Consider the following 27,612-nt stretch of genomic DNA (forward strand, 5'->3'; position numbering starts at 1 on the left):
GCCGCAGGAGCTGGTTGAAGTGGCTGGGGAGAGGGAAATCTGGGCTTTCCTGCTAAAGCTGCTGCCCCCGCGACCCGACTAAATGGAATCAACATTTAAGTGTAATTGATTAACAGTTTATAATTATGCGAATAGATGTTTCCAGAAAAAGGTAATACCAATTACAACTGTCTTTTATTAATTTTCTATCCATTAGATTGCTTTTTATTTCCTTCACATCCAAATCCTGACACAAGCGCACTAAGTTACACTGCTGAAGCAGGTGAAAAGAGTACTGAGATGGTTTGATATTTTGAGACCCTTTACCATGATGCTATCATAGTTAAAACATATATTACAGTGCATGAGTGCGCTAAAATGGTCACATATGCTAGCAATTTTTCAGTTCATGCGAGTTCAACACACCCTCGAACTCTATCTCTAAATGAGTTCAATGTCACCCTCAATTTCACTGCTATGGTCAATCTCCTCCATCTGCACGCTCTTCTGTTTTGAAGAAAAAACACCAGCCGTTTCATATTATGAATGGTCAACAACTGCATGACCAGCGCGAGGTTCCCTCGCCCCAAGAGAGCCAAAGGTGGAAGAGCAGTCGCAGCTGGGGAAACTCAATGCTTGCGTATGACAGCTCAACGTAGGCACATTCGCCTTGATAAGTTCTGCAGACTGCCCCATTCTATTGATGCTTTTTCCCTCTGGATTGAACTTCTCAAAAACTAGCCAGATCTGAACACCTTAAAATACTGCTAAAACCAAACTTTTAAAACTAATGTTTTTACATTTCTTTTTTTTTTTTTTTTTAATTCATTACACTTTAGGCAGTTACAAAACAAAACAAGACAAAAATGCCTGGAAGGGGGTGGGGCGAAGAAAACTTATTACAGTATTTTTCGGACTATAAGGCGCACCTGAGTATAAGTCGCACCAGCCATAAAATGCCCAACGAAGAGGAAAAAAACATATATAAGTCGCACCACAGTATAAGTCGCATTTTGGGGGGAATTTACTTGACAAAAATTGACACATAGAACAGATGTCATCATGAAAGGCAATTTAAATTAAATATACAATAGAGAACAATATGCTGAATAAGTGTACAGTATGATAATGTTCCATGATGCATGAACAACGAAATGCGAACGTGGCCGGTTTGTTAACGTAACATAGCTATTAAGAGTAACTATAGCATAAAGAAGATGCTAACAAGTCTACCAAACCATCAGTGTCACTCCAAAACACCAAAATAACATGTGAAATGATATAATAATGTGTTAATAATTTCACACATACAGTGGGGCAAATAAGTATTTAGTGGACCACTAATTGTGCAAGTTCTCCACTTGAAAATATTAGAGAGGCCTGTAATTGCCAACATGGGTAAACCTCAACCATGAGAGACAGAATGTGGGAAAAAAAAACGGAAAATCATATTGTTTGATTTTTAAAGAATTTATTTGCAAATGATGGTGGAAAATAAGTATTTGGTCTATACCAAAAGTTCATCTCAATACTTTGTTATGTACCCTTTGTTGGCAATAACGGAGGCCAAACGTTTTCTGTAACTCTTCACAAGCTTTTCACACACTGTTGCTGGTATTTTGGCCCATTCCTCCATGCAGATCTCCTCTAGAGCAGTGATGTTTTGGGGCTGTCGTTGGGCAACACGGACTTTCAACTCCCTCCGTAGATTTCCTATGGGGTTGAGACCTGGAGACTGGCTAGGCCACTCCAGGACCTCGACTTGACGTGGTTGACTAAATACTTATTTGCCCCACTTCAAGTCGCACCTCCATCCAAACTATGAAAAAAAACTGCAACTTATAGTCCGAAAAATACGGTAAATCTCACCCTGAATTCTCATTTAAATTGCACATAAAAAATATTTTCCTGAAACCTATTTTTGCTTTTGTTAGTTATATAGTAGACAATGGCAATTTCTTCTGTCAGCAATGAGAAAATATATATACAGGACTGTCTCAGGAAATTAGAATATTGTGATAAAGTTCTTTACTCTCTGTAATGCAATTAAAAAAACAAAAATGTCATACATTCTGGATTCATTACACATCAACTGAACTATTTCAAGCCTTTTATTATTTGAATATTGCTGATTTTGGCTTACAGCTTAAGAAACCTCAAAAATCCTATATCAAAAAATTAGAATACTTGCTCAGACCAAGTAAAAAAATTATTTTATAACAGCAAAACTAAATCAAACATTTGAAAATGTCCATTGATGCACTCAGTACTTGGTTGGGAATCCTTTTGCACGGATTACTGCATCAATCCGGCGTGGCATGGAGGCAATCAGCCTGTGGCATTGCTGAGGTGTTATTGATGCCCAGGATGCTTCGATAGCGGCCTTCAGCTCATTTGCATTTGTAGGTCTGGTGTCTTTCATCTTCTTCTTAACTATACCCCACAAATTCTCGATGGGGTTCAGGTCAGGGGAATTAGCAGGCCAATCAAGGACAGTGATGCCATGGTCAGTGCACCAGTTACTGGTGGTTTTGGCACTGTGGGCAGGTGCCAGATCATGCTGGAAAATGAAATCCTCATCTCCATAGAGCTTTTCAGCAGATGGAAGCATGTAGTGCTCTAAAATCTCTTGGTACACAGTTGCATTTACTCTGGACTTGATGAAACACAGTGGACCAACACCAGCAGCTGACATGGCTCCCCAAACCATTGCTGACTGTGGGAACTTCACACTGGATTTCAAGCAACTTGGATTTTGCTCCTCTCCAGCCTTTCTCCAGACTCTGGCGCCTTGACTTCCAAATGAAATGCAAAACTTGCTTTCGTCTGAAAAGAGGACTTTGGACCACTCTGCAACTGTCCAGTGCTTCTTCTCCATAGCCCAAGTCAGACGCTTCTTCCGTTGTCTTGAGTTCAGAAGTGGCTTGACCATGGGAATACGGCTATTGCAGCCCATTTCCCGGACACGTCTGTGAACTGTGGCTTTTGATACCTGGACTCCAGCTTCAGCCCACTGTCTTTGAAGCTCCCCCAAATTCTGGAAGCGGCTCTTCTTCACAATTTTGTTAAGGCTGCGGTCATCTCTCTTGGTTGTGCAGCGTTTCCGGCCACATTTTTCCCTTCCAACAGACTTTTTGTGGATATGCTTTGAAACTGCACTCTGTGAACAGCCTGCTCTTTGAGAAATTTCTTTTTGTGTCTTACCCTCCTGATGGAGGGTATCAATGATGGTCCTCTGGACAGCAGTCAGATCAGCAGTCTTCCCCATACTTGTGATTTAGTTTACTGAACCAAGCTGAGTGTTTTTAAGGCTCAGGAAACCCTCGCAGGTGTTTCGAGTTAATTAGATGATTCAGGTGATTAGTTGAATAGCCTACTTGTATACTTTTTCATGATATTCTAATATTTTGAGATAGGATTTTTGAGTTTTCTTAAGCTGTAAGCCAAATTCAGCAATATTAAAATAATAAAAGGCTTGAAATAGTTCAGTTGATGTGTAATGAATCCAGAATGTATGACATTTTTGTTTTTTTAATTGCATTACAGAAAGTAAAGAACTTTATCACAATATCCTAATTATCTGAGACAGTCCTGTATATATTACATATATACATACCAGCAATGGTATTAGGACTACAAACACACAGTTAACGGTAACATAGAACACTGATCTACATTTAAGACCCTCCCTGAATACATTGTGACAGTTTAAATATGTGAATATTTTTTACATTGTTTTAGTTATAAACTCTGTTTTTTTGTTATATAAATTCACGCCGCATTCACACACACAAAAGCTTGTGCGAGTTGTTCGAAATTTAGGACGTGAGAACTCCCCTTAACCTCTTAATTTATGAGCTCTTTCTCGAATGGTAAAATTTTTTTGTAAATTTGCAGGTAACATTGTTAAAAGTTTTATACAGAACTATAGAAGTGTTATAATCGACAAGGTCTTGAAGTTTAAGCAATTTAGATTGAACAAATAGTTCATTGGTGTGATCCAGAAACTCAGTCTTATGAATGATGTGAACTGCTCATTTCTGTACTATGACTAAGGGATTTGTTACTCCTCCGTGAGTCATCACCTTATCGTGGTGGAGGGGTTTGCGTGTCCCAATGATCCTAGGAGCTATGTTGTCTGGGGCTTTAAGCCCTTGGCAGGGTCACCCATGGCAAACAGGTCCTAGGTGAGGGGCCAGACAAAGCATGACTCACAAGACCCCTTATGATGAATAATATTAATGGACTCAGGTTTCCCTTGCCCGGATGCGGGTTACCGGGGCCCCCCTCTGGAGCCAGGCCTGGAGGTGGGGCTTGAAAGCAAGCGTCTGGTGGCCGGGCCTGTCCCCATGGGGCCCGGCCGGGCACAGCCCGAAAAGGCAACATGGGTTCCCCTCCCCATGGGCTCACCACCTGTGGGAGGGGCCAAAGGGGTCGGGTGCGCAGAGAGTTGGGCAGCAGCCAAAGGCGGGGGCCTTGGCGGTCCAACCCCCAGCTGCAGAAGCTAACTATTGGGACATGGAATGTCACCTCTCTGGCAGGGAAGGAGCCTGAGCTGGTGTGTGAGGCAGAGAAGTTCCGACTAGATATAGTCGGACTCTCCTCCACACACAGCTTGGGTTCTGGTACCAATCCTCTCGAGAGGGGTTGGACTCTCTTCCACTCTGGAGTTGCCCACGTTGAGAGACGCCGAGCAGGTGTGGGCATACTTATTGCCCCCCGGCTTGGTGTCTGTACGTTGGGGTTTACCCCGGTAGACGAGAGGGTAGCCTCCCTCCACCTTCGGGTGGGGGGACGGGTTCTGACTGTTGTTTGCGCTTATGCACCAAACAGCAGTTCAGAATACCCACCCTTTTTGGAGTCCTTGGAGGGTGTGCTGGAAAGCGCCCCCTCTGGGGACTCCCTCGTTCTACTGGGGGACTTCAACGCTCACGTGGGCAATGACAGTGAGACCTGGAGGGGCGTGATTGGGAGGAACGGCCCCCCCGATCAGAACCCGAGTGGTGTTCTGTTATTGGACTTCTGTGCTCGTCACGGTTTGTCCATAACGAACACCATGTTCTAACATAGGGATGTCCATATGTGCACTTGGCACCAGGACACCCTAGGCCGCAGTTCAATGATCGACTTTGTAATCGTGTCATCGGACTTGCGGCCACATGTTTTGGACACTCGGGTGAAGAGAGGGGCGGAGCTGTCAATTGATCACCACCTGGTGGTGTGTTGGCTCCGATGGCGGGGGAAGTTGCTGGCCAGACCTGGCAGGCCCAAACGTATTGTGAGGGTCTGCTGAGAACGTCTGGCAGAATCCCCTGTCAGAAAGAGTTTCAACACCCACCTCCGGCAGAACTTCTCCCTTGTCCCGGGGGAGGTGGGGGACATTGAGTCCGAGTGGGCCATGTTCCGCACCTCCATTGTTGAGGCGGCCGATCGGAGCTGTGGCCATAAGGTGGTTGGTGCCTGTCGTGGCGGCAATCCCCGAACCCGCCGGTGGACACCAGCGGTAAGGGATGCCGTCAAGCTGAAGAAGGAGGCCTATGGGCCTTTTTGGCCTGTGGGACTCCGGAGGCAGCTGACAGGTACCGGCTGGCCAAGCGGACTGCGGCTTCGGCGGTCGCCGAGGCAAAAACTCGGACATGGGAGGAGTTCGGTGAGGCCATGGAAAACGACTTCCGGACGGCTTCGAGGAAATTCTGGTCCACCATCCGGCGTCTGAGGAGAGGAAAGCAGTGCACTATTAACACTGTGTATAGTGAAGATTGTGTACTGCTGACCTCGACTCAGGACGTCGTGAGTCGGTGGAGAGGATACTTCGATGCCCTCCTCAATTCCACCGACACGCCTTCCTTTGAGGAAGCAGAGTCTGGGGACACTGAGGTGGGCTCTTCGATCTCTGGGGTTGAAGTCACTGAGGCGGTTGGTAAGCTCCTCGGTGGCAAGGCCCCGGGGGTGGATGAGATCCGCCCGGAGTTCCTAAAGGCTCTGGATGTTGTAGGGCTGTCATGGCTGACACGCCTCTACAACATCGCGTGGACATCGGGGACAGTGCCTCTTGATTGGCAGACCGGGGTGGTGGTCCCCCTTTTTAAAAAGGGGGACCGGAGGGTGTGTTCCAATTATAGAGGAATCACACTCCTCAGCCTCCCCGGTAAAGTCTGGGGTTCTGGAGAGGAGGGTCCATCGGGAAGTCGAATCTCGGATTCAGGAGGAGCAGTGTGGTTTTCGTCCTGGCCGTGGAACAGTGGACCAGCTCTACACCCTCAGCAGGTTCCTCGAGGGTGCATGGGAGTTCGCCCAACCAGTCTACATGTGTTTTGTGGATTTGGAGAAGGCGTTCGACCGTGTGCCTAGGGGAATCCTGTGGAGGGTGCTCCGGGAGTACGGGGTACCGAGCCCCTTGGTAAGGGCTGTTCGGTCCCTGTACGACCGGTGTCAGAGTCTGGTCCGCATTGCCGGCAGTAAGTCGAATTCGTTCCCAGTGAGGACTGGACTCCGCCAAGGCTGCCCTTTGTCACCGATTCTGTTCATAATTTTTATGGACAGAATTTCTAGGCGCAGCCGAAGCGTTGAGGGTTTCCAGTTTGGTGACCTCAGCATTGCATCTCTGCTTTTTGCAGATGATGTGGTGCTGTTGGCTTCATCAAGCCATGACCTCCAACTCTCACTTGGAAGGTTCGCAGCCGGGTGTGAAGCGGTTGGGATGAAGATCAGCACCTCCAAATCCGAGACCATGGTCCTCAGCCGGAAAAGGGTGGCATGCCCTCTCCGGGTCGGGGATGAGATCCTGCCCCAAGTGGAGGAGTTCAAGTATCTTGGGGTCTTGTTCACGAGTGAGGGTGGGAGGGAGCGGGAGATTGACAGGCGGATCGGTGCAGCGTCTGCAGTGATGCGGACTCTGCACCAGTCCGTTGTGGTGAAGAAGGAGCTGAGCCAAAAGGCGAAGCTCTCGATTTACCAGTCGATCTACGTTCCTACCCTCACCTATGGTCACGAGCTGTGGGTCGTGACCGAAAGAACAAGATCCCGGATACAAGCGGCCGAAATGAGTGTCCTCCGCAGGGTGTCCGGGTTCTCCCTTAGAGATAGGGTGAGAAGCTCGGTCATCCGGGAGGGGCTTGGTGTCGAGCCGCCACTCCTCCGCGTTGAGAGGAGCCAGTTGAGGTGGCTCGGGCATCTGGTTCGGATGCCTCCTGGACGCCTCCCTAGAGAGGTGTTCCGGGCATGTCCCACCGGCAGGAGGCCCCGGGGTCGACCCAGGACACGCTGGAGACACTATGTCACTCGGCTGGCCTGGGAACGCCTTGGAATCCCGCCGGAGGAGCTGGCTGAAGTGGCTGGGGAGAGGGAAGTCCGGGCTTCCCTGCTAAAGCTGCTGCCCCTGCGACCCGACCCCGGACTAAGCGGAAGATAATGGATGGACTAAGGGATTTGTTGTATTATGATAGGTATTTCCCCACACAGTATGTAAAATATGGAAGAATCAAAGTACAGTAGAGTTGAAACGATTACTCGAATAATTTGAGTAACTCGATTTTAAAAATTGATCGAGGCATTGTCTCCGCCTCGAGTAACAGCTTAATTTTGCTAGCTCAAAGCAAGACGTTTTGCCCAAACTACTTTTAATGTGGCACAACGCGCTGACGTCACGTGCGTAGAGGAAGAAGCAATAATACGCCGCTACAAACTACGCCAACGTTGCTACAAACTAAGCCCACATGATGCTACGGTGGTAGCGTCCGATGCGTCCCATAGATATCACTTGTATATACAACCAGATAAGAAATGACAGACTTGACGGCGTTAGCACATGTATACAGAAATAGATGCGAAATTACAGACTCGCTGGCGTTAGTAAACAGCCGCCATCTTAAATCCGAAGACTTCTCAGCGCTAATAAATAACATTAACGTACCACTGTACCTTGCTAACGTAACGTAACTGTCGATGCGTGGCTAATGTGTCTTACATACAGGCTTTATTTAATCTAAAAACAGCGCTATAGAGTGATGAGGGTGTAAAATAAAAACATAATAAAGCTAACTGTCAGTTTTAGCTTGGTCGTCATTGCTGGATAAAACACCAAGTAGCACTGGTGCCTAATGTGCTCCAATACAGCAGCAGCTAGAACTTAAATATAGGTTGACACAAATGTAAATTCGATTGAAACACGTAGGAAAAGCACTTAACTTTTAAGTGATGTGTGTTACCAAGCGTAACGACATTTTTAGGTAAGAAATTCGAATGTCTTTTATAAGATCTAGAAGTTTTTTTGAGTGAAAGCAGTGAATTTTTTGTTCTATTTTTCTAGTCACATCTGAGATGCAATTGTTGGCTGTTTTCAGCAATGTACAGTTGTGGTCAAAAGTTTACATACACTTGTGAAGAACATAATGTCATGGCTCTCTTGAGTTTCCAGTTATTTCTACAACTCTGATTTTTCTCTGATAGAGTGATTGGAACAGATACTTCTTTGTCACAAAAAACATTCATGAAGTTTGGTTCTTTTATGACTTTATTATGGGTGAACAGAAAAAAGTGATCAAATCTGCTGGGTCAAAAATATACATACAGCAGCGCTAATATTTGCTAACATGTCCCTTGGCCATTTTCACTTCAATTAGGCGCTTTTGGTAGCCATCCACAAGCTTCTGGCAAGCTTCTGGTTGAATCTTTGACCACTCCTCTTGACAGAATTGGTGCAGTTCAGTTAAATTTGCTGGCTTTCTGACATGGACTTGTTTCTTCAGCATTGTCCACAAGTTCTCAATGGGGTTTAAGCCAGGACTTTGGGAAGGCCATTCGAAAACCTTAATTTTAGCCTGATTTTTCCATTACCACTTTTGATGTGTGTTTGGGGTCATTGTCCTGTTGGAACACCCAACTGCGCCCAAGACCCAATCTTCGGGCTGATGACGTTAGGTTATCTTGAAGAATTTGAAGGTAATCCTCCTTCTTCATTATCCCATTTACTCCCTGTAAAGCACCAGTTCCATTGGCAGCTAAACAGCCCCACAGCATAATACTACCACCACCGTGCTTGACGGTAGGCATGGTGTACTTGGGGTTAAAGGCCTCACCTTTTCTCCTTTAAACATATTGCTGGGCATTGTGGCCAAACAGCTCGATTTTTGTTTCGTCTGACCACAGAACTTTCCTCCAAAAGGTCTTATGTTTGTCCATGTGATCAGCAGCAAACTTCAGTCGAGCCTTAAGGTGCCGCTTTTGGAGCAAGGGCTTCCTTCTTGCACGGCAGCCTCTCAGTCCATGGAGATGCAAAACACGCTTGACTGTGGACACTGACACCTGTGTTCCAGCAGCTTCTAATTCTTGGCAGATCTGCTTTTTGGTGATTCTCGGTTGAATCTTCATCCTCCTCACCAATTTTCTCTCAGCAGCAGGTGATAGCTTGCGTTTTCTTCCTGATCGTGGCAGTGACAAAACAGTGTATACTTACAAACAATTGTTTGCACTGTTACTCTTGGGACCTGCAGCTGCTTTGAAATGGCTCCAAGTGACTTTCCTGGCTTGTTCAAGTCAATGATTCACTTTTTCAGATCCATGTATGTATATTTTTGACCCAGCAGATTTGATCACTTTCTCTATTAACCCATAATAAAGTCATAAAAGAACCAAACTTCATGAATGTTTTTTGTGACAAAGAAGTATCTGTTCCAATCACTCTATCGGAGAAAAATCAGAGTTGTAGAAATAACTGGAAACTCAAGAGAGCCATGACATTATGTTCCTCACAAGTGTATGTAAACTTTTGACCACAACTGTATATCTAAATATATTGTCTAAAAATAGTTCAATATTAAGTGAATTGTCCTATTTTCTCATGTATATTTATGATTGCTCTTTACCTAAAAAAATGTTTTATCCGATTACTTGATTAATGGATGGAATTTTCAGTAGAATATTTAATTACTGAAATAATTGATAGCTGCACCCTTAGTTAGGGATGGGAATCGAAATCCAATTCCAATTCGGAACCGGTTCCGAGTGTTTCGAGGCCTCGACATCACAATGAAAAAGCCTTAACGATCCCTTTAACGATTCCTAAAGACGCGTATTGCGTCGTGACGTGTCTTGTTGTCCAGACGCATCAAACTAGCATGGCGCCAAGAACCACTCGCTCCAAAGTTTGACTACACTTCACCAGGAAAGAGTGTGAAAATGAAAGGTTACGACGGGTAAGCACGAGCATTGCAGCCATAAACATAACAATGACAGCACGTAGGTTCAAACGCTCGAAAGTGTGTCTTCACTTCATGAGGAAAAATTACAACAAAGCGACTTGCAGTCATTGCATGGTGGAGATAACTGCATCGGGAGGGAATACGACTGCGCTGTCCTCACAGAGAGGCTAAGGCTCAGTCCTGGCTATACAGCTAGCTAAACTCCCAAATGACGATGCAGAAGACGTTGGTATAATTTGCTGACTTTATTCAACCATCACTTGAAGAGTGAAACTAAGAATAGAAATGAAACAAATCAATTTCGTCCCCAATAATGAACAGGTTTGCATCAACGTAAATCAGCGATGATTAGCTGCTAATAACAGTAATAACAAATGATTAGCATTCGTTCGCTAGCATTAGCACATCGTTCAAACCACTACACAACTGGATTTAAGTGTCCGATCGCGAGTGGAAACACAACAACAACAACACAAAAGAGGATACATACAGGCGTTGCCTCTGTAGATATTAACATTAACAAAGAATGTAGGCTCGTAGAAGTGTTTCCCTCTCTCACTAACTCGCTCACTCGCTTGGATGCGGCATTTCTTCTTCGGGTGTAAGCGCGCTCTTCTTCACGTGAGCGCGTTCTTCTTCGCGTGAGGAAGCGCAAGGGTGCCCCCACCTGAGCGTGTAAGCGCCACAAAAACTAAAAGGCATGCATTTCAATGTAATGGTAAATAATACATGTTAACCCAGTGGTCCTTAAACTGCGGCCCGCGGCCCAAATACGGCCCGCCTCCACATTTGGTCCGGCCATTTTGATTTTTTTTTTCTTTTCCTCAATCGTGTTATTTATTTCCTGGCCTTTTCCTTGAAGATTTCAGAGAGGGTCATTTGGTTATTATCTAGTTAATTAATAGTGTTTTTATTATTAATTATCATTATTATTATTATATTATATTATTATTTTTATTTTATTTACTTTCATTCCGTGAAGAATCCAGAAAGGGTTATTTGAATGTGGCTTTCTGAAAAACAATAATTTTTTACATTTATGCACTTCTGCAATCGTCACACTTTTTCTGTTACAAACTGACCCCGGCCCCTCATCATAGAAGGGAAAAGTTATGTGGCCCTCACAGGAAAAGTTTGGGGACCCTTGCTTTAACACATATTGCCAAAGGCAGAACAACAACCTATCTGCCAATATATACCAATATTTTTTTATTTCTTTTAGATAAATGTTTCAGTAAAATGTTACACATTCTTGTGTATTTGCCACTTATTGCCACAGTTAACATTGAGGCTTTGGGCCTCTTTTGATCTCGTTGTGAGTTTGTAAGGTTGTGACTTCTGATTAAACAAACTCGATGCCAATCAAAACGCTTGTTCTTCTTTTTCCCCAAATTAGAATCGATAAGAGAATCGATAAAGAATCGAATCGTTAAGCAATATCGATAATGGAATCGGAATCGTAAAAATCCTATCAATTCCCATCCCTACCCTTAGTACAGAGTAAGGAGTGCATTCTGATCGAGATGTATTTTACCTTTATTCCAAATTGAAAGGCTTTTTGAATTGTTGGTTTTTATGTGTCTGACGTGGGTTTTTCAGGACACCTTGTTCGCAATTATGACCCCTAAAAATTTGGTCTTAACAACATTTTCAATTTGTACACCTTCAATATTAAATGATAATTCAGTATCAGTTTTTAAATTCCCAAAAATCATTGCTTTAGTTTTACTCGTATTGAATGTAGGGCTGTCAAACGATTAAAAGTTTATACATACAGCATACATACATTTTATACACAGCTTAAAAATTAATTAATCGTAATTAATTGCAATTCAAACAATCTCTAAATTATGCCATATCTTTCTGTAAATTATTGTAGGAATGGAAAGACACAAGACGGATATATACATTCAACATACTGTACATAAGTACTGTATTTGTTTATTATAACAATAAATCCACAAGAAGGCATTAACATTATAATATAACATATTATAATAAAAAAAATCCATGCCGTTCTTCCACAGTGTCTTTAACTACGTAGGATAGTGATTGAAATACACCGCAAGGTGTCAATGGCGAGTTTTAAATCACTTAGAAATCAAGCCAATGAGTGTGTTTCGTCCGTCGACTGACGCCTTAGTTCCCTCTTTCCATAGTACTTCACAGTCATTTGAGTGCTGGCTTCACACCGTACGAGACCTCTGATAGTTTGTATATTGTGACTAAATATTGCCATCCAGCGTATTTTATTGAGCTAAACGAAATGTTTGAATAGAGTTTGACTAAAGTCTGAGTGAGTTTTATGTGTATTTTGCATATCTATTTTGATTGGGAATGAACTTTTTTTTTTTAGAGATAGGAATATTATTTTTGTTGTGCTTTCACTGAATGATACTTATGTTTGTTGTGAAGGCGTTGCTGAAGCTTATGCCAATAAACGGTGCAGTCCGATGAATGCGAGTGTCCACTCGCCTTTCTCTGCCTCTTAGCTCTCAATGTGCAAAAAACAGCGTCATTGTGATCTGTTTGAGGCAATGCATCAGCGGGTCATTCCGCGCATGCGTTAAATACGTCAAATATTTTAACGTGATTGATTTGAAAAATTAATTACCGCCTGTTAACGCGATAAATCTGACGGCACTAATTGAATGATTATTTATATCCAACCATTCTTTAAGGAAGATTAGTTCCTTGTTCACAGTAGTTACAAGTTCAGTGTAACTGTCACTACTGTAAAAAATATTAGTGTCATCTGTGAGCAGACTGAGTTTCATTCCTTGCAATACATTAAAAACATCATTTATACATAGAGAAAAGTTTAGGCCCCAACACTGACCCCTGGTCAGTTAATTTTCTATTTTTACAATCTGTTTTGATGCAATCTATTAGAGCTCTGAAAAGCTCTATATGAATAAAATATTTTATTACTTGTAATATTTGAGTACTTACGGGAGCTGACTGTGTCCACGTATTGAGGCAGATAAGGTGCCCATAAATCAATTGTGTCCTTACGACCTGATTGGCCGATTCTTCTCAACTCTGCCAACAATAAAGCTTGTGCTGCTTCCCGCACCTATATCAAAATACAGTGATTTCAGTTAGTATGGAGAATGGTTTTATGGTTCATGCATATTATAAAGGTTTCTTGTGATAGAACTGACTGTTTTACCTCAAGACAGCGGTCCTGCCATCTCCTTGCCAGCATCTCTAATAGCGGAGGTCTAAACTTATCCAGGCCCAAAAGGTCAGGGAGCATAACACAGTGCATTGCCGCAAGCTGGCTCCAACCTGCAAATACACACAGAGTAATTTCATAGAATATTTACTTTTTAAGAAAAAAATATTACATAAAAAAATAAAAAAAAAACACACTTTCGTTCACAAAAAGACCACAGTACTTCATGCATTTTCAGTTTTTGATATTGCGCTAGTGTCAGACAAGATGGATGTTAGACCGGCTGAATCCTTGGAAACACCAAGCATAATTACATTCTGATTGAAAATGTAATTATGTCAACATTACTGGAACATCCCCACATGAATGTAAAAAAAAATTGTCTAATTTTAAAGTTCTCCCTTCGAAACAACACTTTTTTTTCAACGTGGTGGTAATACTCCAAACATCTTTTTAGATGAATATTAATATTTTACTTCTACCATCAAAATCAGGAAGAGCTGAGCAGATCGTATTTGAAAGAGCTCTAAGCAATTCTTTGTGGAATGTTTTGCTGTTTTTTTTTTTTTTTTTTTTTTTAAATGTACAGACAAGAAAAAATATATGCATCACTAACTACGACTGGAGTTTCTCAAGGACAGCGGTACCTTTACATACGAATTTAATTCGTTGCACCACCTGGTTTTTAAGTCGAGATGGTCGTATGCTGAGGAGGATTTTCCCTTAAGAATACATTATTGCTCAATTCGTTCCACAGGCCAACAACCTACGCTAAATCCTTAATAAATACTGCTGGCACAATTACAAGTAGTAATAACAATAATAATAATGTAAAAAAATCGGGCTCCAATGGGGCCGTTGTGTTTTGCATGCTGTTCCTGAACGCACGAATGACTGACGAGAGACAGAGAGAGACAGAGAGGGATGCTTTTTTTCATGTTGTTGTCAACTACAGAGGACAGAAGCCATGTTGTGTTGCACAAGTTCGTAAATAAATGATTAAAATCCTGACAAATCTGGCGGCTTCCTTGCCGTTGTTACAATAATAATAATGATAAATTGGAAACAAAAAAAACAACATTTTGATTGTCACCTTAACTCAGGGGTCTGCAAATCCGGTCCTAGATAGCTGCTATTCAGCTTGTTTTCCATGTCTCCCTCCTTTAACACACCTGAATGAAATGATCAGCTAATCAGCAAGCTCTGCAGGGGCCTGATAACGATCCTGATAATATGATTCAGGTGTGTTAAATGAGGGAGACATGGGAAAAAAAGCTGGATAGTGGCTCTCGAAGACCAGACTTGCAGACCCCTGCCTTAACTTATAGGGACTGGCAAAACTGTCAACAGTTCAGTCACACGTACACTAAGCTCATATTTTTTTTATCATTTCCTTCTTAATTTCAATCGTAAGCGTCACTTTTTTTTCACCACCTGCACTAATCATCTTTGGACCCATGTTGATTTCTCTCACAAGAAAATCCGCCGTGCGTTTGTCTTGCGGGAAAAACAATGAAATTGTGACGCTGTCGGAAATGGTTGGGTTTAAAGCCAGTCATAAATGACGACTCAAATTTTACGTCAGATGTCGAAAGGATCGTATGTCGATGCTATCGTGTGTCAAGGTACCACTGGACTTGAAAAGGGAAACCACTACAATTGAAGAAGTGGAGGTCTTAATCAAATCGGAATCCAATCTAAACCTCCAAAACTAACCATATCCTACACATTTAATAAGCCAGAACACTAAAGGAAAGGCACTGACACTGAACATAAACAAAGCACCTAGTTCATGCACATAATATTTTTCCATGTGGATTCTGGTGAAACGCTGTATACAAATATTCTTGTTTGATGTGAATGTTGAATGACTCCAACAAACGATTAGGGAGCATATACGTGAATGCAAACTTACCTCTACCACATACATAGACACATATACCGCACTAAAATGCTGGTAGAAAACTATACCTTCTGTGAGACATGGAGAATATGCAATTTGTTAAAAAAAAAAAAAAAACGTATCGATGGTTTAACAGAGTTGAATGTTTGTTTCAGGGCAAAAATGCCAATACCCACCTGTCGACAAACAATTTTGCATTAATAAATAAAATACATTCATTTAAATCAGATACATTAGCTCAAATAAAGGAATAGACCACTTTGAAGTTATTGAACAGCAATAAATTTCATTTGATCGCTTGAGGACAAAATCAGCTTTGATGGGACCAAACAATACTTGGTTGTGTAAGTAATCACAGTGAATTTGGTAGCTTGGTAGGGTAACAGTCAAGAAAAAAATGTACTCAAACCTTTGTCAGTGTAAACGTGGAATGTATGAATATTACACTTTCAGCAATGTCTATAGTTTATTGTCATTGTATGGTAACTGTGTATATGTGATGATTCACATGTGTCTGATGACTGAAATTATACACACAAATCATCATATGTGTGTCGTGTACACTGCTGGCCAAAAGTATTGGCACCCCTGCAATTCTGTCAGATAATGCTCAATTTCTCCCAGAAAATGATTGCAATTATAAATTCTTTGGTATGAATATCTTCATTGATTTTGCTTGCAATGAAAAAACACAAAAGAGAATGGGGAAAAAATGTAATCATTATCATTTTACAAAAAAAACTTTAAAAATGGGCCGGACAAAAGTATTGGCCCGCTCTGCCTAATACTTGGTCCCACAACCTTTAGACATAGTAACTGCGAACAACCGCTTGCGGTATCCATCAATGAGTTTCTTACAATGCTCTGCTAGAATTTTAGACCATTCTTCTTTGGCCAACTGCTCCAGGTCTCTGAGATTTGAAGGGTGCCATTTTCAGATCTCTCTACAGGTGTCCTATGGGATTCAGGTCTGGACTCATTTCTGGCCATTCTAGAAGTCTCCAGTGCTTTCGCTCAAACCATTTTCTAGTGCTTTTAAAAAGTGCGGTCAAGCAGTCCAGTGCCAGAGACAGCAAAGCAACCCAAAAACATCAGGGAACCTCCGCCATGTTTGACTGTGGGGACCGGGTTCTTTTCTTTGAAGGCCTCGTTTTTTTCCCTATAAGTCTATATTGATGCCTTTTCCCAAAAAGCTCTACTTTTGTCTAATCTGATCAGAGAAAATTCTTCCAAAACGTTTTTGGCTTTCTCAGGTAAGTTTTGGCGAATTCCAGCCTGGCTTTTTAATGTCTCTGGGTCAGAAGTGGGGTCTTCCTGGGTATCCTACCATAGAGTCACTTTTCATTCAGACGCCGACGGATAGTATGGGTTGACACTGTTGTACCCTCGGATTGCAGGACAGCTTAAACTTGTTTGAATGTTAGCCGAGGTTCTTTATCCACCATCCGCACAATCTTTCGTTGAAATCTCTCATTAATTTTTCTTTTCTGTCCACATCTAGGGAGGTTAGCCACAGAGCCATGGAATTTACACTTATTGATGACAATGTGCACGGTAGACACATGAACATTCAGGACTTTGGAGATGGACTTGTAGCCTTGAGATTGCCCATGCTTCCTCACAATTTTGCTTCTCAAGTCCTCGGACAGTTCTTTGTTTTGTTTTCTTTTTCATGCTCAATGTGGTGCACACAAGGACACAGGACAGAGGTTGAGTCAACTTTAATCCATTTTAGCTGTCTGCAAGTGTGAATTAGTTATTGCCACCACCTGTTATGTGCCAAGTAGCAGGTGCTGTTAATTACACAAATTAGAGAAGCATGACATGATTTTTCAAAGGTGCCAATACTTTTGTTCAGCCCATTTTGGGAGTTTTGTGTAATATGATAATGATTAAAAAAAAAAAAAAAAAACATTCTCTTTTGTGCTTTTTCATTGCAAGATATTACTACCAAAGCATTTGTAATTGCAATCATTTTCTGTGAGAAACTGAGCATTATCTGACAGAATTGTAGGGGTGCCAATAGTTTTGGCCAGCAGTGTATCTTCTGAACCAAATCGAAATTCTTTGGTGATTGGTTGTTAGAAACACTATATGTATATGTTGACTGTTGGCGTGTTAATAAAACATCTTCCGTGCAATAGAGCTATGAACACGAATAGACACAGTAGACTGGGTTAACAGCTGATTGCCTACATGTACTGAGATTTGGAAATTAGACATTACTTACATTACTTACTTAAAAACAACAACAATACTTAAATGCCAATGAAAAATGTTCATGGCGTTCATTGGTAAGATCACGGTGCATTCTGGCCAAATCGAATAACACCTATATTGGAAAATGTACGCTCAACAGCTCAAATTGCAAAGTACATCTACAATGAGTCAGTTACTTCTGCTGACACTGTCAAGTAAATTTAACATGCATGCAAACAAGCAAAAAACTGAAAACTTCCACATGCAACAGACATAGAAAACTGCTGGACTGCACATGAACAACTATAGACAAAACTACAGTCAATAGACAATGGTCAATGCACTCTCAAATGAAGCATTCTAAGACAGTTTTGATTGTTTGCAACTTCCACAATCCTGGGAATTTGAAAACAATAGCCTACACACAGTTAAATTCTTCATTATTACTTCATCTTAAACACTGACTGAGAGGACTGAAAGTGAATTGAACACATCAATGACAGACAAACACAGATAGACATAAAGTGTTGTACACCAAAAATGGACAAAGACAAGGAAAGAAAATGCATAGATGGACACTCAGGAACAGCGAAAGTAGAATGGAAGCGTTTAGACTGAGGCCTGAGGCAAGAGAAGCAAAAAGGTGAACAGCAACGGAGAGATGGACATGGATTTGGGGGATACCAATATGTAACGGGCTAAGGACATAAAAGTCTAAATCAAGTGTACTAAAATATGCCGTCAGTTTCATTTGAGGAGACTGCAACTATCATATAAGGAACAGAAGGAAGGGGATAGCATAGGACGGGAGGAAGAGGATCTCCAAAGGTTAGTGGGTGAATAAAGAACAGGGCAGTAAGATTCCTGTAAGCTGAACCCATTAGTTCAGTCAGTACCTTCATTGACTGAGGGGATGCTATGAGAAGCAGGACCAGGGCCAGGGGGCCTCTGAGGAAGTACCCCAGGGGCCCCTAGGGGCCCAGCAGTTGTAGCGGTAGCAGAAACGTTGGTGCTGGCTGTGGTGGCTACCGCAGCTTGTAAGAGGAAGAAAAGGAGAAAAATAGTGAAGAGCGAACGAAGATGTTAGAAGCTGTTAACTGTATACATACATTGACAAAACAGAAGGAGAGAAGCAGTCAAGTAGCAAGGACAAATATTTTACATTAAAAAAAAAAAAAAACTTAATGACTTAAAACATGCATTTAGAGTATAATAAATTGGAAAAAATCGTAAAAACAGTCAACAAAGCAAGGTATGGAGAAGTCAGGTTCCATGAACTGTAATGATAGTAATATAAAATATACAAAAACATCTTCTTATACAGGAATTAAACGGGTAAACATCAATATAATACAAAAAAATGTTCTAGTTTTGTATGTACATACTATACATAATACAATACTATCAAGCTAAAAAAGTTATTTTGCAAAAGAAGTTAAAATAAACTAATTAAAAAGAATCATTGTATTGCACTGTTAAATCACTGAGGAAGCAAATTCTATGGGAGCTTTTGGATTTCATGACAAACGTGTTTTCCGAAAATTTGCTGGAAATGTGACAAATTCTGTGTTTCTCACTGACATAGTCAAACTGAAAACTTGACACATTGAGTTCAAAATTTGAACGTGCATGAAACTCACTCAATTCATGAGGAAAAAAATGATTAGTATATAAATTAAAATACTACCGTATTTTTCGGACTACAAGTCGCACCTGAGTATAAGTCGTATCAGCCATAAAATGCCCAACGAAAAGAAAAAAAAAACATATATTAAGTTGCATTGGAGTAAAAGTCGCATCTTTGGGGGAAATTTATTTGATAAAATCCAACACATAGAACAGACGTGTCATCTTCAAAGGCAATTTAATATAAAATTACAATAGAGAACAACATGCTGAATAAGTGTACAGTGTACAGTGCATGAACAACGAAATGCGAATATAGGTCTACTGTCCTCACCAGGACGCTACGGCGGGCTAAACTCCCAAATGAAGATGCTGGACGTCCGTATAATTTGCTGAATCAATTTCGTCCTCGATACCAAACAAGTTCGCATCAACGTAAATAAATGATAATTAGGTGCTTTTACAGCAATGACAAAAACTGTTAGCATCCATTTGATAGCATTAGCATATCGTTCAAACAACAACACAACTGGCTCTAAGTGTCCGATCGCGGGTGGAAAACACACAACAACAACAGAAAAGATGATACACACAGGCGTTTCCTCTGTAGAGATATTTTACAAGCATAAACAATGAACGTAGCTTCGCAGCCGTGTTTCTCTCTCGCTGACTCGCCCACTCACTCACAGCTACGTAGCTGTGCGTCTTCTTCTGGCGTGTGAGCGCACTTCTTCATGTAAACAAGTGCGAGTGCGCCCCCACGTGGGCGTGAAAGCACCGCAAACTAAAAGCATGCATTTCAATATTAAAGAAGTCAATAACACAATTGAACACACATTGCCAAAGGCAGAACGCGAACGTGGCCATAGCTATTAAGACTTATTCAGATAACTATAGCATAAAGAACATGCTAACAAGTTTACCAAACCATCAGTGTCACCCCAAAACACCAAAATAACATGTGAAATGATATCATAATGTGTTAATAATTTCACACATAAGTCGCTCCTGAGTATAACCAGCCAAACTATGAAAAAAACTGCGACTTACAGTCCGAAAAATACGGTATTAGCAGTGACTGATCTTCAAAATTTGTAAAAAATAATAAAAACTATAACACAAAACCACGGGATAAAGTTTCCTATGTAAGAGCTCAGTAAAAAGTACAAGGACTGTAACATCACAGAAAACAGAAGGAAAATGACATTACTGTATACACTTAGACAACGTCTACACCAGGGGTGGGCAAACCGGTCCTCGAGGGCCGCAGTGGGTCCTGGTCTTTGTTCCAACTGATCCAGCACCGAGCTTTTAACCAATGAGGTTTCAATGGAAACAAGAAGCACCTGACTGCAATCAATTGATTGCACTTATAACACGCCAGATTGGTGAAAAGCTGTCCTCTTGATGGGTTGAAGCAAAAACCCGCACCCACAGCGGCCCTTTGTGGAATAGTTTGCCCAACCCTGGTCTACACCTAGCAGGGTGTTTTTTTTTTTTAAACGAGGATCCTAATATGTCGGGAAAAAATTACGTCCACACCAGTACGTTTGTAGGGAAAAAAGCTTCCACACCCAGCCGCGTTCATTCATTTTTAAGTACGTTCATAACAATGTGCGAAAAATTATTGTCCATAATACCCCCATCCTACGCATGTATTCTTCAATATGAAGCATTGCAAGAGTTTGTAAATAAATGGAAGCAAAAAAGCACTTGTCTAATTTACTCCAACTGTAAACATTGGACTCATGTGTGACGTAGGGACAGTTAGTTGCAGTCAATGACGTTTCCAGAGTTAAATCTTTGGTTATCAGTGTCCACATGATGGCGCCACAAACGCTGAATTCACCGATCTTCTATTTGGACGGTGGTTTTAAGAACCCTCGTTTAAATGTGTGCGTGGATGATAGGCCGAACCGTAGAAAAAGTTATTATTTTTTCCAAATGCCCTCTGACGTGTAGACATGGCCTTAGTTAAGAGATAAAAATTCATGTGTTTACTTTGGATATCAAGACTGACAAAATCAGCTCAAACCAAGGCCTGCAAATATTTAAGCGATAAGAGGACAAGAGTATCAGAATGGCACTACCACTTCCTTGTATCAAAGTGAATAAGTGAATCAAATTACATTCACACCCATAATTTGAAAAAAATATATGAAAATATATTAAATGTCGGACAACTGTTCCAGTAAAGTGCACACTTTGGGTGTTCAACCTGTCCTTGGCTGGATTCCAGAAACTTGGTAATTAATTGCATAATTCCTACATATATTCTGATAAAATTCAACATTTTAAATGAAAATTATTTTATTTTGAAGTTATTAAGTACATAGGGTAATATGTTTGGGCAATTTTGTCCAGTATATGTACACTAACTTTGCTTTAAAACAACTTAAGACGTTTGATTGTTATTAGTTGTTACATTGCTCAAGAAAAGATCTTTTATGTTCACATTTCCGAGGACCAGTTGACCTAGGTAATTTATGCAATAATTAGACATCTGTGAAGTAGGGCCCCCCATCAGACGCAAATTTATATAAAATTTATATCAATCTTGTGTTTGGTTGTGCTGTAAAAGTTTTGTTTGTACTGCTATAGTATTTAAGATACCGTACTATTTACAATTTTTTATAGGTCAATCTGAGGTAAACCTGACCCCCATTTTTTATTAAAAATGGCTAAAAATTGTGTCAATCGTTCATGCTTCGTTTGTGTTGTAAAAAGTCTCGTTTGAGTATCCTTTTTGAGATATTGAGATATTAATTTCGAGTAATGACTTTAGTACATACGCAGCATAAACAATTGACACAATTTTTAGCCATTTTTAATCAGAAGGGGGGGCTGGTTGACCTCAGAGTGAACGATTAAATAATTGTAAATATCTTAAAAACAATAGCAGCACAAACAAAACTTTTTACAGCACAAACGATTGACATCTTTTTTATATAAATTTGCCAACTTCACAGAGGTCATTTTTAGGAACAGTTGTCCAAGGACCTGCCTACAACTTTCGTAAACTCACCTATGATATCGAATGACAGTAATGTAATGTGACATTTTAATGCAGTTAGAAATAACCTACAGACAGCGTGCTTAAAACGAAAATGCAACAGGTTTTGTGAACCTCCCATCGCTACAATACACAGTAGAGGAGGCAGAAACTAAACAGAAAACAGTTACTGTAACATTCATTGTTGTTTGAGATAAAACAAGAAAACACAGAGCAAAGACTGAAAGTTGTAAGTAATAGCATTAAAAGATCAAATGAGAGTGAGTGCAGGAAATAAAACACTAGAGGCTGTAGTTCTCATGGTGCATTTTTTTCACCCTTCAGCACAAGCAGCAGGCTGAAGCCATGCAGGAGAAGGTGAAAATACAGGGGAAATTAACAAATAAACAAAGACAATGAAACAAACCAACAAATATAGTAAGGGCACCTAAAATAGGGGTCAGCAGTTTGCCAGCAAAAATTTGGGGAAAAATCTATTCATTTATTGTGAAAAAACCATAAATATAACTATATCATGTTTTTAACAGTTATAATAGAATCAACAAAAGCAACGGTTGCCTAATAATGCAGGATATTGTACTTTTTTTTTTTTCTTCAAAGAGAGACTATTAGCAGTCATTAGTACACAACACACACACCTAGTTAAAGTAGACTGAACAGAGGTCATGTCCAAGTAACCCCTCTGAATGAATGCACATGAATAGGAGTGTGGTGCGAATCAGTCCATGCGCTTGTCACGCTTCACCCCATTAGAAAATGACAATAGTACAAAACCACAATCCTTCCTCCCAAAAACACAAATGTACCATGCAAGGCTTGTGTGTGTGTGCACGTGTCTGCATGTGTGTGTATAAACAAATGTTCAGGTATTGTGCTTGACGAGTGTGCGCGTCTGTTTGCCAGATGGTGACAGATGGTTACAATGTCACCTACAGTGCATCAAAACAAGTTTCAACACTTTTGATTTAATTGTAAAATGATAACACTGACACTAATTTCTCAATTTGTGTTTATATTTGTGACAGACTTGGGTCGTTCATGATTATATGAATAATTATTTGCAGATGTAAACTTTAAAAATGAAATAATTGTCATGGCCAGTAAGAGTTTGATGAATAAAAATATTTTTTTTAAACAAAAGATTAATAAAAACATGTAGTGTTCAAGCAGATTAAGCTAATTTTTAGCAGTTTGTGATACAATTATTTTTCGAACAAAATAAAAGCTTTTGAAACTCAAAAGGCTTTGTCAGTAGTAATTAATTTTTAAGAGGGTTGAACTCCAGCTGTTAGACCTGTAATGTCAAAAATGACAAAAGAGTCCTTTTAAAAAAGCCACTGAACAAGAAAACACCAGCAGCTTCGTTCTATGAGCGTTTTTTTAAAAGTCTCTGTGGTATTTATTGCCAGTAGACTACATTCTGAGCCAATGTCCCCGCAGGGCCCCATGGGTGTGTGAAGCGTGCGCCCCCTCCTTTTGTAGTTACCTTGTTTGATCTGGGCTTGTAGCATGGGGTTGGAGTGCTGAGGGGGTGTGGCTGGCATCCTACGAGGAGTCTCCGGGGTTCCTCCTGGTCTGGGAGGCCTGCAGGAGGATCACAAAGACAAGGCATGAAATATTAAAAGAACAGGCAGGAGAAAGGTGGAAGAGCACACCAAAAAAAAAAATGGCACACATACCATCCACACAAAAGGGCATTGTGTGCGGAGGCTATTGAATTTTTAAAGGCAAAATCCTGCACCTGAACATTGCGGAGGAGACTAACTTTTAGAGACACAAATTACCAGAATGACAATCGACAAACATGATTGCACAGATACTGTATCAATGCATAGGAGATTGACGCAATTAAAATTTATTTTGGGGTGGGAACTTGGGCTGAACGATATTGGAAAAACCTTACACTGCAACTTTTTGGGGGTTTGCGATATGTATTGCAATATTAAAACTAGAAGAATTTCCACCAGATGACTTGAATAGAATCTGTTTGGGAAAATTATGGTTGGCTCTAGTGCTGCAACAATTAATTGATTAACTCGAGTATTCGATAAGAAAAAAAGATTCAAACTACATTTTGCTGCTTCGAGTATTCGTTTGATTAAAGTGGCGTCGTAATGGTTTATTTTGAAAGTGTTTGCATTCAGTTTTATTGATTTGGGTCGATACACTGCCCTCTAGTATGCCTCATTTCACATGGCTGAATCCCGCTGCTCTATGTTAAGACCAACATAAGCCAAGTTTTTGTTTGCGCTAATGTTTTTTTTTTTTTAAAATGCATTCATATTGTAGTTATAGTGGGAATGTGTCTGAACCATTTGTTTAGAGCGTTGAAAAAAAAGAAAAACATAGCGTTTTATAGCATTTAAGCTAGCGGGCTTTTGCTATGCAATTTAGCCGATTGTTTTTTTTTTTTTTTTTTAAATAAATCCTTATTTATTTATTTATTTTTATATCGTTTGAGGCTCAGCTCAGACATTTTAAATTTTTCGTGTTCTACATCCGATTACTAGATTGTTCGAAGTAACTAGTTCATCGATTAAACGACTACTAAAATAATCGATAGCTGCAGCCCTGGTTGGCTCACCATGTTTTTGTATTAGTGTATTGCATTCAGTATTTTATTACATTGTTTTTCCTGAGTTTCCCATTTGTTTTTCTCATTTTTCCTTGTATTCCTAATTTTTTTCTCTTTATTTTATATTCTTTAACAATTTATCATTTTCTTCATAATAAAAACTTTATCTTAGTTGCTGTAATTTTTTATTGCTGCATTACAGATTTAAGGTGCTTCAAATTTAATTGTATTTATTAATTAATTTATTTAAGAACTGAAAGTGCAAAAAATTGAAAAACCACGATATACGATTGTATTCATATAATACCGCTTAATCCAGGCCAAGGGGGGTTTATCTGTGAATAATGAAGATTGCTGCATATAAAAGGCATGAAGCCATGTCTCAGCACATTTGCTGCTTTTAATAAGTTGGGGGTCGGCCTCCCGTGTTTTGAGAGCCGCATGTGGCTCTTTAGGGCTGCCCTAGTGGCTCCCTGGAGCATTTTCAAAAATGTTTGAAAATGGACAAAGATGGTTGAGGGAAATTTATTTTTTGTTTTGATATGGTTTCTGTAGGAGGACAAAAATGACACAAACATTCTTAACGTTTTCCAATGCAGCAAAAATGTGTAGAATAAATGTTAAATTAGGCTAGGTTCATATCGCAGGTCTTAATGCACGAATCCGATTTTTTTGTGTTTTTCCGACTCGAGTGACAGTCGCATAGAAGTGGACCATTTCAAATCCGATCTCGGTCACTTTCGTATGTGGTTTAAATCCGATCTGGGCCACATTTTTCCAGAATGTGGTGGGCGGTCTCAACTGTCAAATCTCCCGAATTGGAATACATGCAGCAATTACGTCAGCAAAGAGCGAGAAAGACTGGGCACTACGGTAGCGGTGCAGCTGTACGTTAGCGCCTAGCTTGCCTTGAACACGGCTTTTGAGGAAGGGTCGGGCTTGGTAACAGTCATAAAAAAATTAATTAATTAAAAAAAATGGGCTCAGAATAAGCCTGAGAATGCTCGGTTTTTCTTTCTGCTTTATATGAGCAATATTTCAAGATTGCTTACACGGCTGAGAGTCGCAAACTGTCCGTATGTGTGTGTTTCATGCACGGACAGTGCGTGCATGCTATCGATCCATATAAACTTTGAATATGTGACTAAACAGGGATTATTTATGTCTGTTATTTGTGCCCTCTTATTGAAAATCAAAATATGATCACCAATGAATGATGTTGTGCCAGCAAGTGTGGTGATTTGTTTTGATGAAAATAAACATTAAATCATGAAGACTCATTATGTATTTTTAGCCGACTCAATCATTTTGATAGTAGGCTAATATATATAGACATATATATTTGGTTTTTTGGCCCAATATGGCTCTTTCAACATTTTGGGTTGCCAACCCCTGTTTTAAGTGTTCAAAAATAATAACAATCGCAGATCCTGCGGTTGGACTATTGGGCATACGCACATCGCGATGGCGATATTTAAACAATATATCGCGCAGGCCTAGTGATGGCTCTACTACACTACCACTATGGATTTAAAATGAAATGAACAAGACCTCATTGTGGCGCTGATTTTTTTTCTTTTTTAACATAACGTAAACATTTGAGGAAAAATGTACTGTTTTTTAAGTGGTTGTAACTCGTAGACATAGCTTACAGACTAGCCACTGACTGTGATTAGTCCTGTTATGGTGGGAGGGATGGGCCATAAGCCCGGATGTAAAAATGAGTAAAATCATGTCACTAAAAAAGTAATCTAAGATCACCACAAAAACTCCTCCCTGCTGAGGAGGTGCAAAGGATTTTTTGCCATAACTCAGCATTCAGCAAAAAAAAAAAAAAAAAATTCTCAATCTTTGTGCATATTTTCAGCACTTCGCAGTACATGTATTTAGAAACAAAACATCAGCATGAGGGATCATGCTAACTCAATACATTCTGTATTTGTTACCTGGCTGGTGCCTTCTTCATGTGTTCTCCAACAAAGGTGGCATTAGTCATGCCCATCAGAGTGTTGGCCAGAGAGATGACGGACAAGAGGTGCTGTGTAGTGACCGCCCTTGACACACCGTATGTCCCCTTGCCAACAATGTCTGACAATGTCAGTTTCCGTCCTGTAGCAAGGGACAACTGTCGCAGCAAAGATTCCTGAAAAACAGAGGATGATAAATAAATCATATAAAGGCAGGTGATGGTGAAAAAAAATCAAAGGTCACGTTTTTTAAGTTTTTTTAAACAAAAGTTCCAAACATATTACTGTCCTACCATGCCGCCTTCATAATTTGAATTATTTTTAAACAAGAATAACGTTAAAAAAATGCTTGTCTTTATCAAATGCTTCATTGAGTCCAATCACGCTTTGACACTCACGCTGCAGAGAACAGCCTCTCACTTACATAATGAGTTGCCACAGCACACTTATGCAAGTTTCACAATGATTGACAGATTTGTGCCTTTGAGATCCAAGCTACAAACTTGTCACTCAACGTTGACTTTAAGTACCAAACGCACTGCTTACCAGGAGCAATGGTGAGAGGCTGTGGCGCTGTACGAGCATGAAGCAGAAAAACATGAATATATTTTTTAAAATTAAAAACCCGATCTTTTTCACCCGTTTTCGATCCGATGAAAAATGGCGCGATCGGCCCGATTTCCAATCACATGATTGGATTGAGACATCCCTACTCATTATAACATAAGACTAGGGACACATCATTATGTATTATTATGATCTTTGCAATTTGAAAAGTTAACATTTTCATTCCAAGTAGGAAACATTTAAGTAAAATAAAAAATACTGGGTATAGTAGCTTGGATTATACCTCATTCAGAAAGTATGTACACATTTTTTGCAATATACTGTATATATATATATATATATATATATATATATATATATATATATATATGTATATATATATATATATATATATATATTTTTTTTT

At 40.3% G+C, this 27,612-nt stretch overlaps 1 protein-coding gene across 2 annotated transcripts in view; it reads right to left on the reverse strand.

Moving 5' to 3' along the window:
- LOC130905186 (WD repeat-containing protein 7) overlaps positions 1–27,612 on the reverse strand; it is a 129,062-nt gene that overhangs the window by 76,207 nt on the left and 25,243 nt on the right. The window contains exons 18-22 of one of the 2 annotated variants that reach the window (XM_057818319.1): positions 26,619–26,815; positions 23,584–23,681; positions 18,355–18,492; positions 13,351–13,469; positions 13,131–13,254 (exon numbers count right to left, since the gene is read on the reverse strand). In XM_057818319.1, coding sequence (XP_057674302.1) covers positions 13,131–13,254; positions 13,351–13,469; positions 18,355–18,492; positions 23,584–23,681; positions 26,619–26,815 — 676 coding nt within the window. The remainder of the gene's footprint in view (positions 1–13,130; positions 13,255–13,350; positions 13,470–18,354; positions 18,493–23,583; positions 23,682–26,618; positions 26,816–27,612) is intronic. The other variant, XM_057818320.1, reaches the window with a different exon arrangement.

Source organism: Corythoichthys intestinalis, chromosome 17 (genome assembly GCF_030265065.1).
Source record: "Corythoichthys intestinalis isolate RoL2023-P3 chromosome 17, ASM3026506v1, whole genome shotgun sequence".
Taxonomy (NCBI): Eukaryota; Metazoa; Chordata; class Actinopteri; order Syngnathiformes; family Syngnathidae; genus Corythoichthys; species Corythoichthys intestinalis.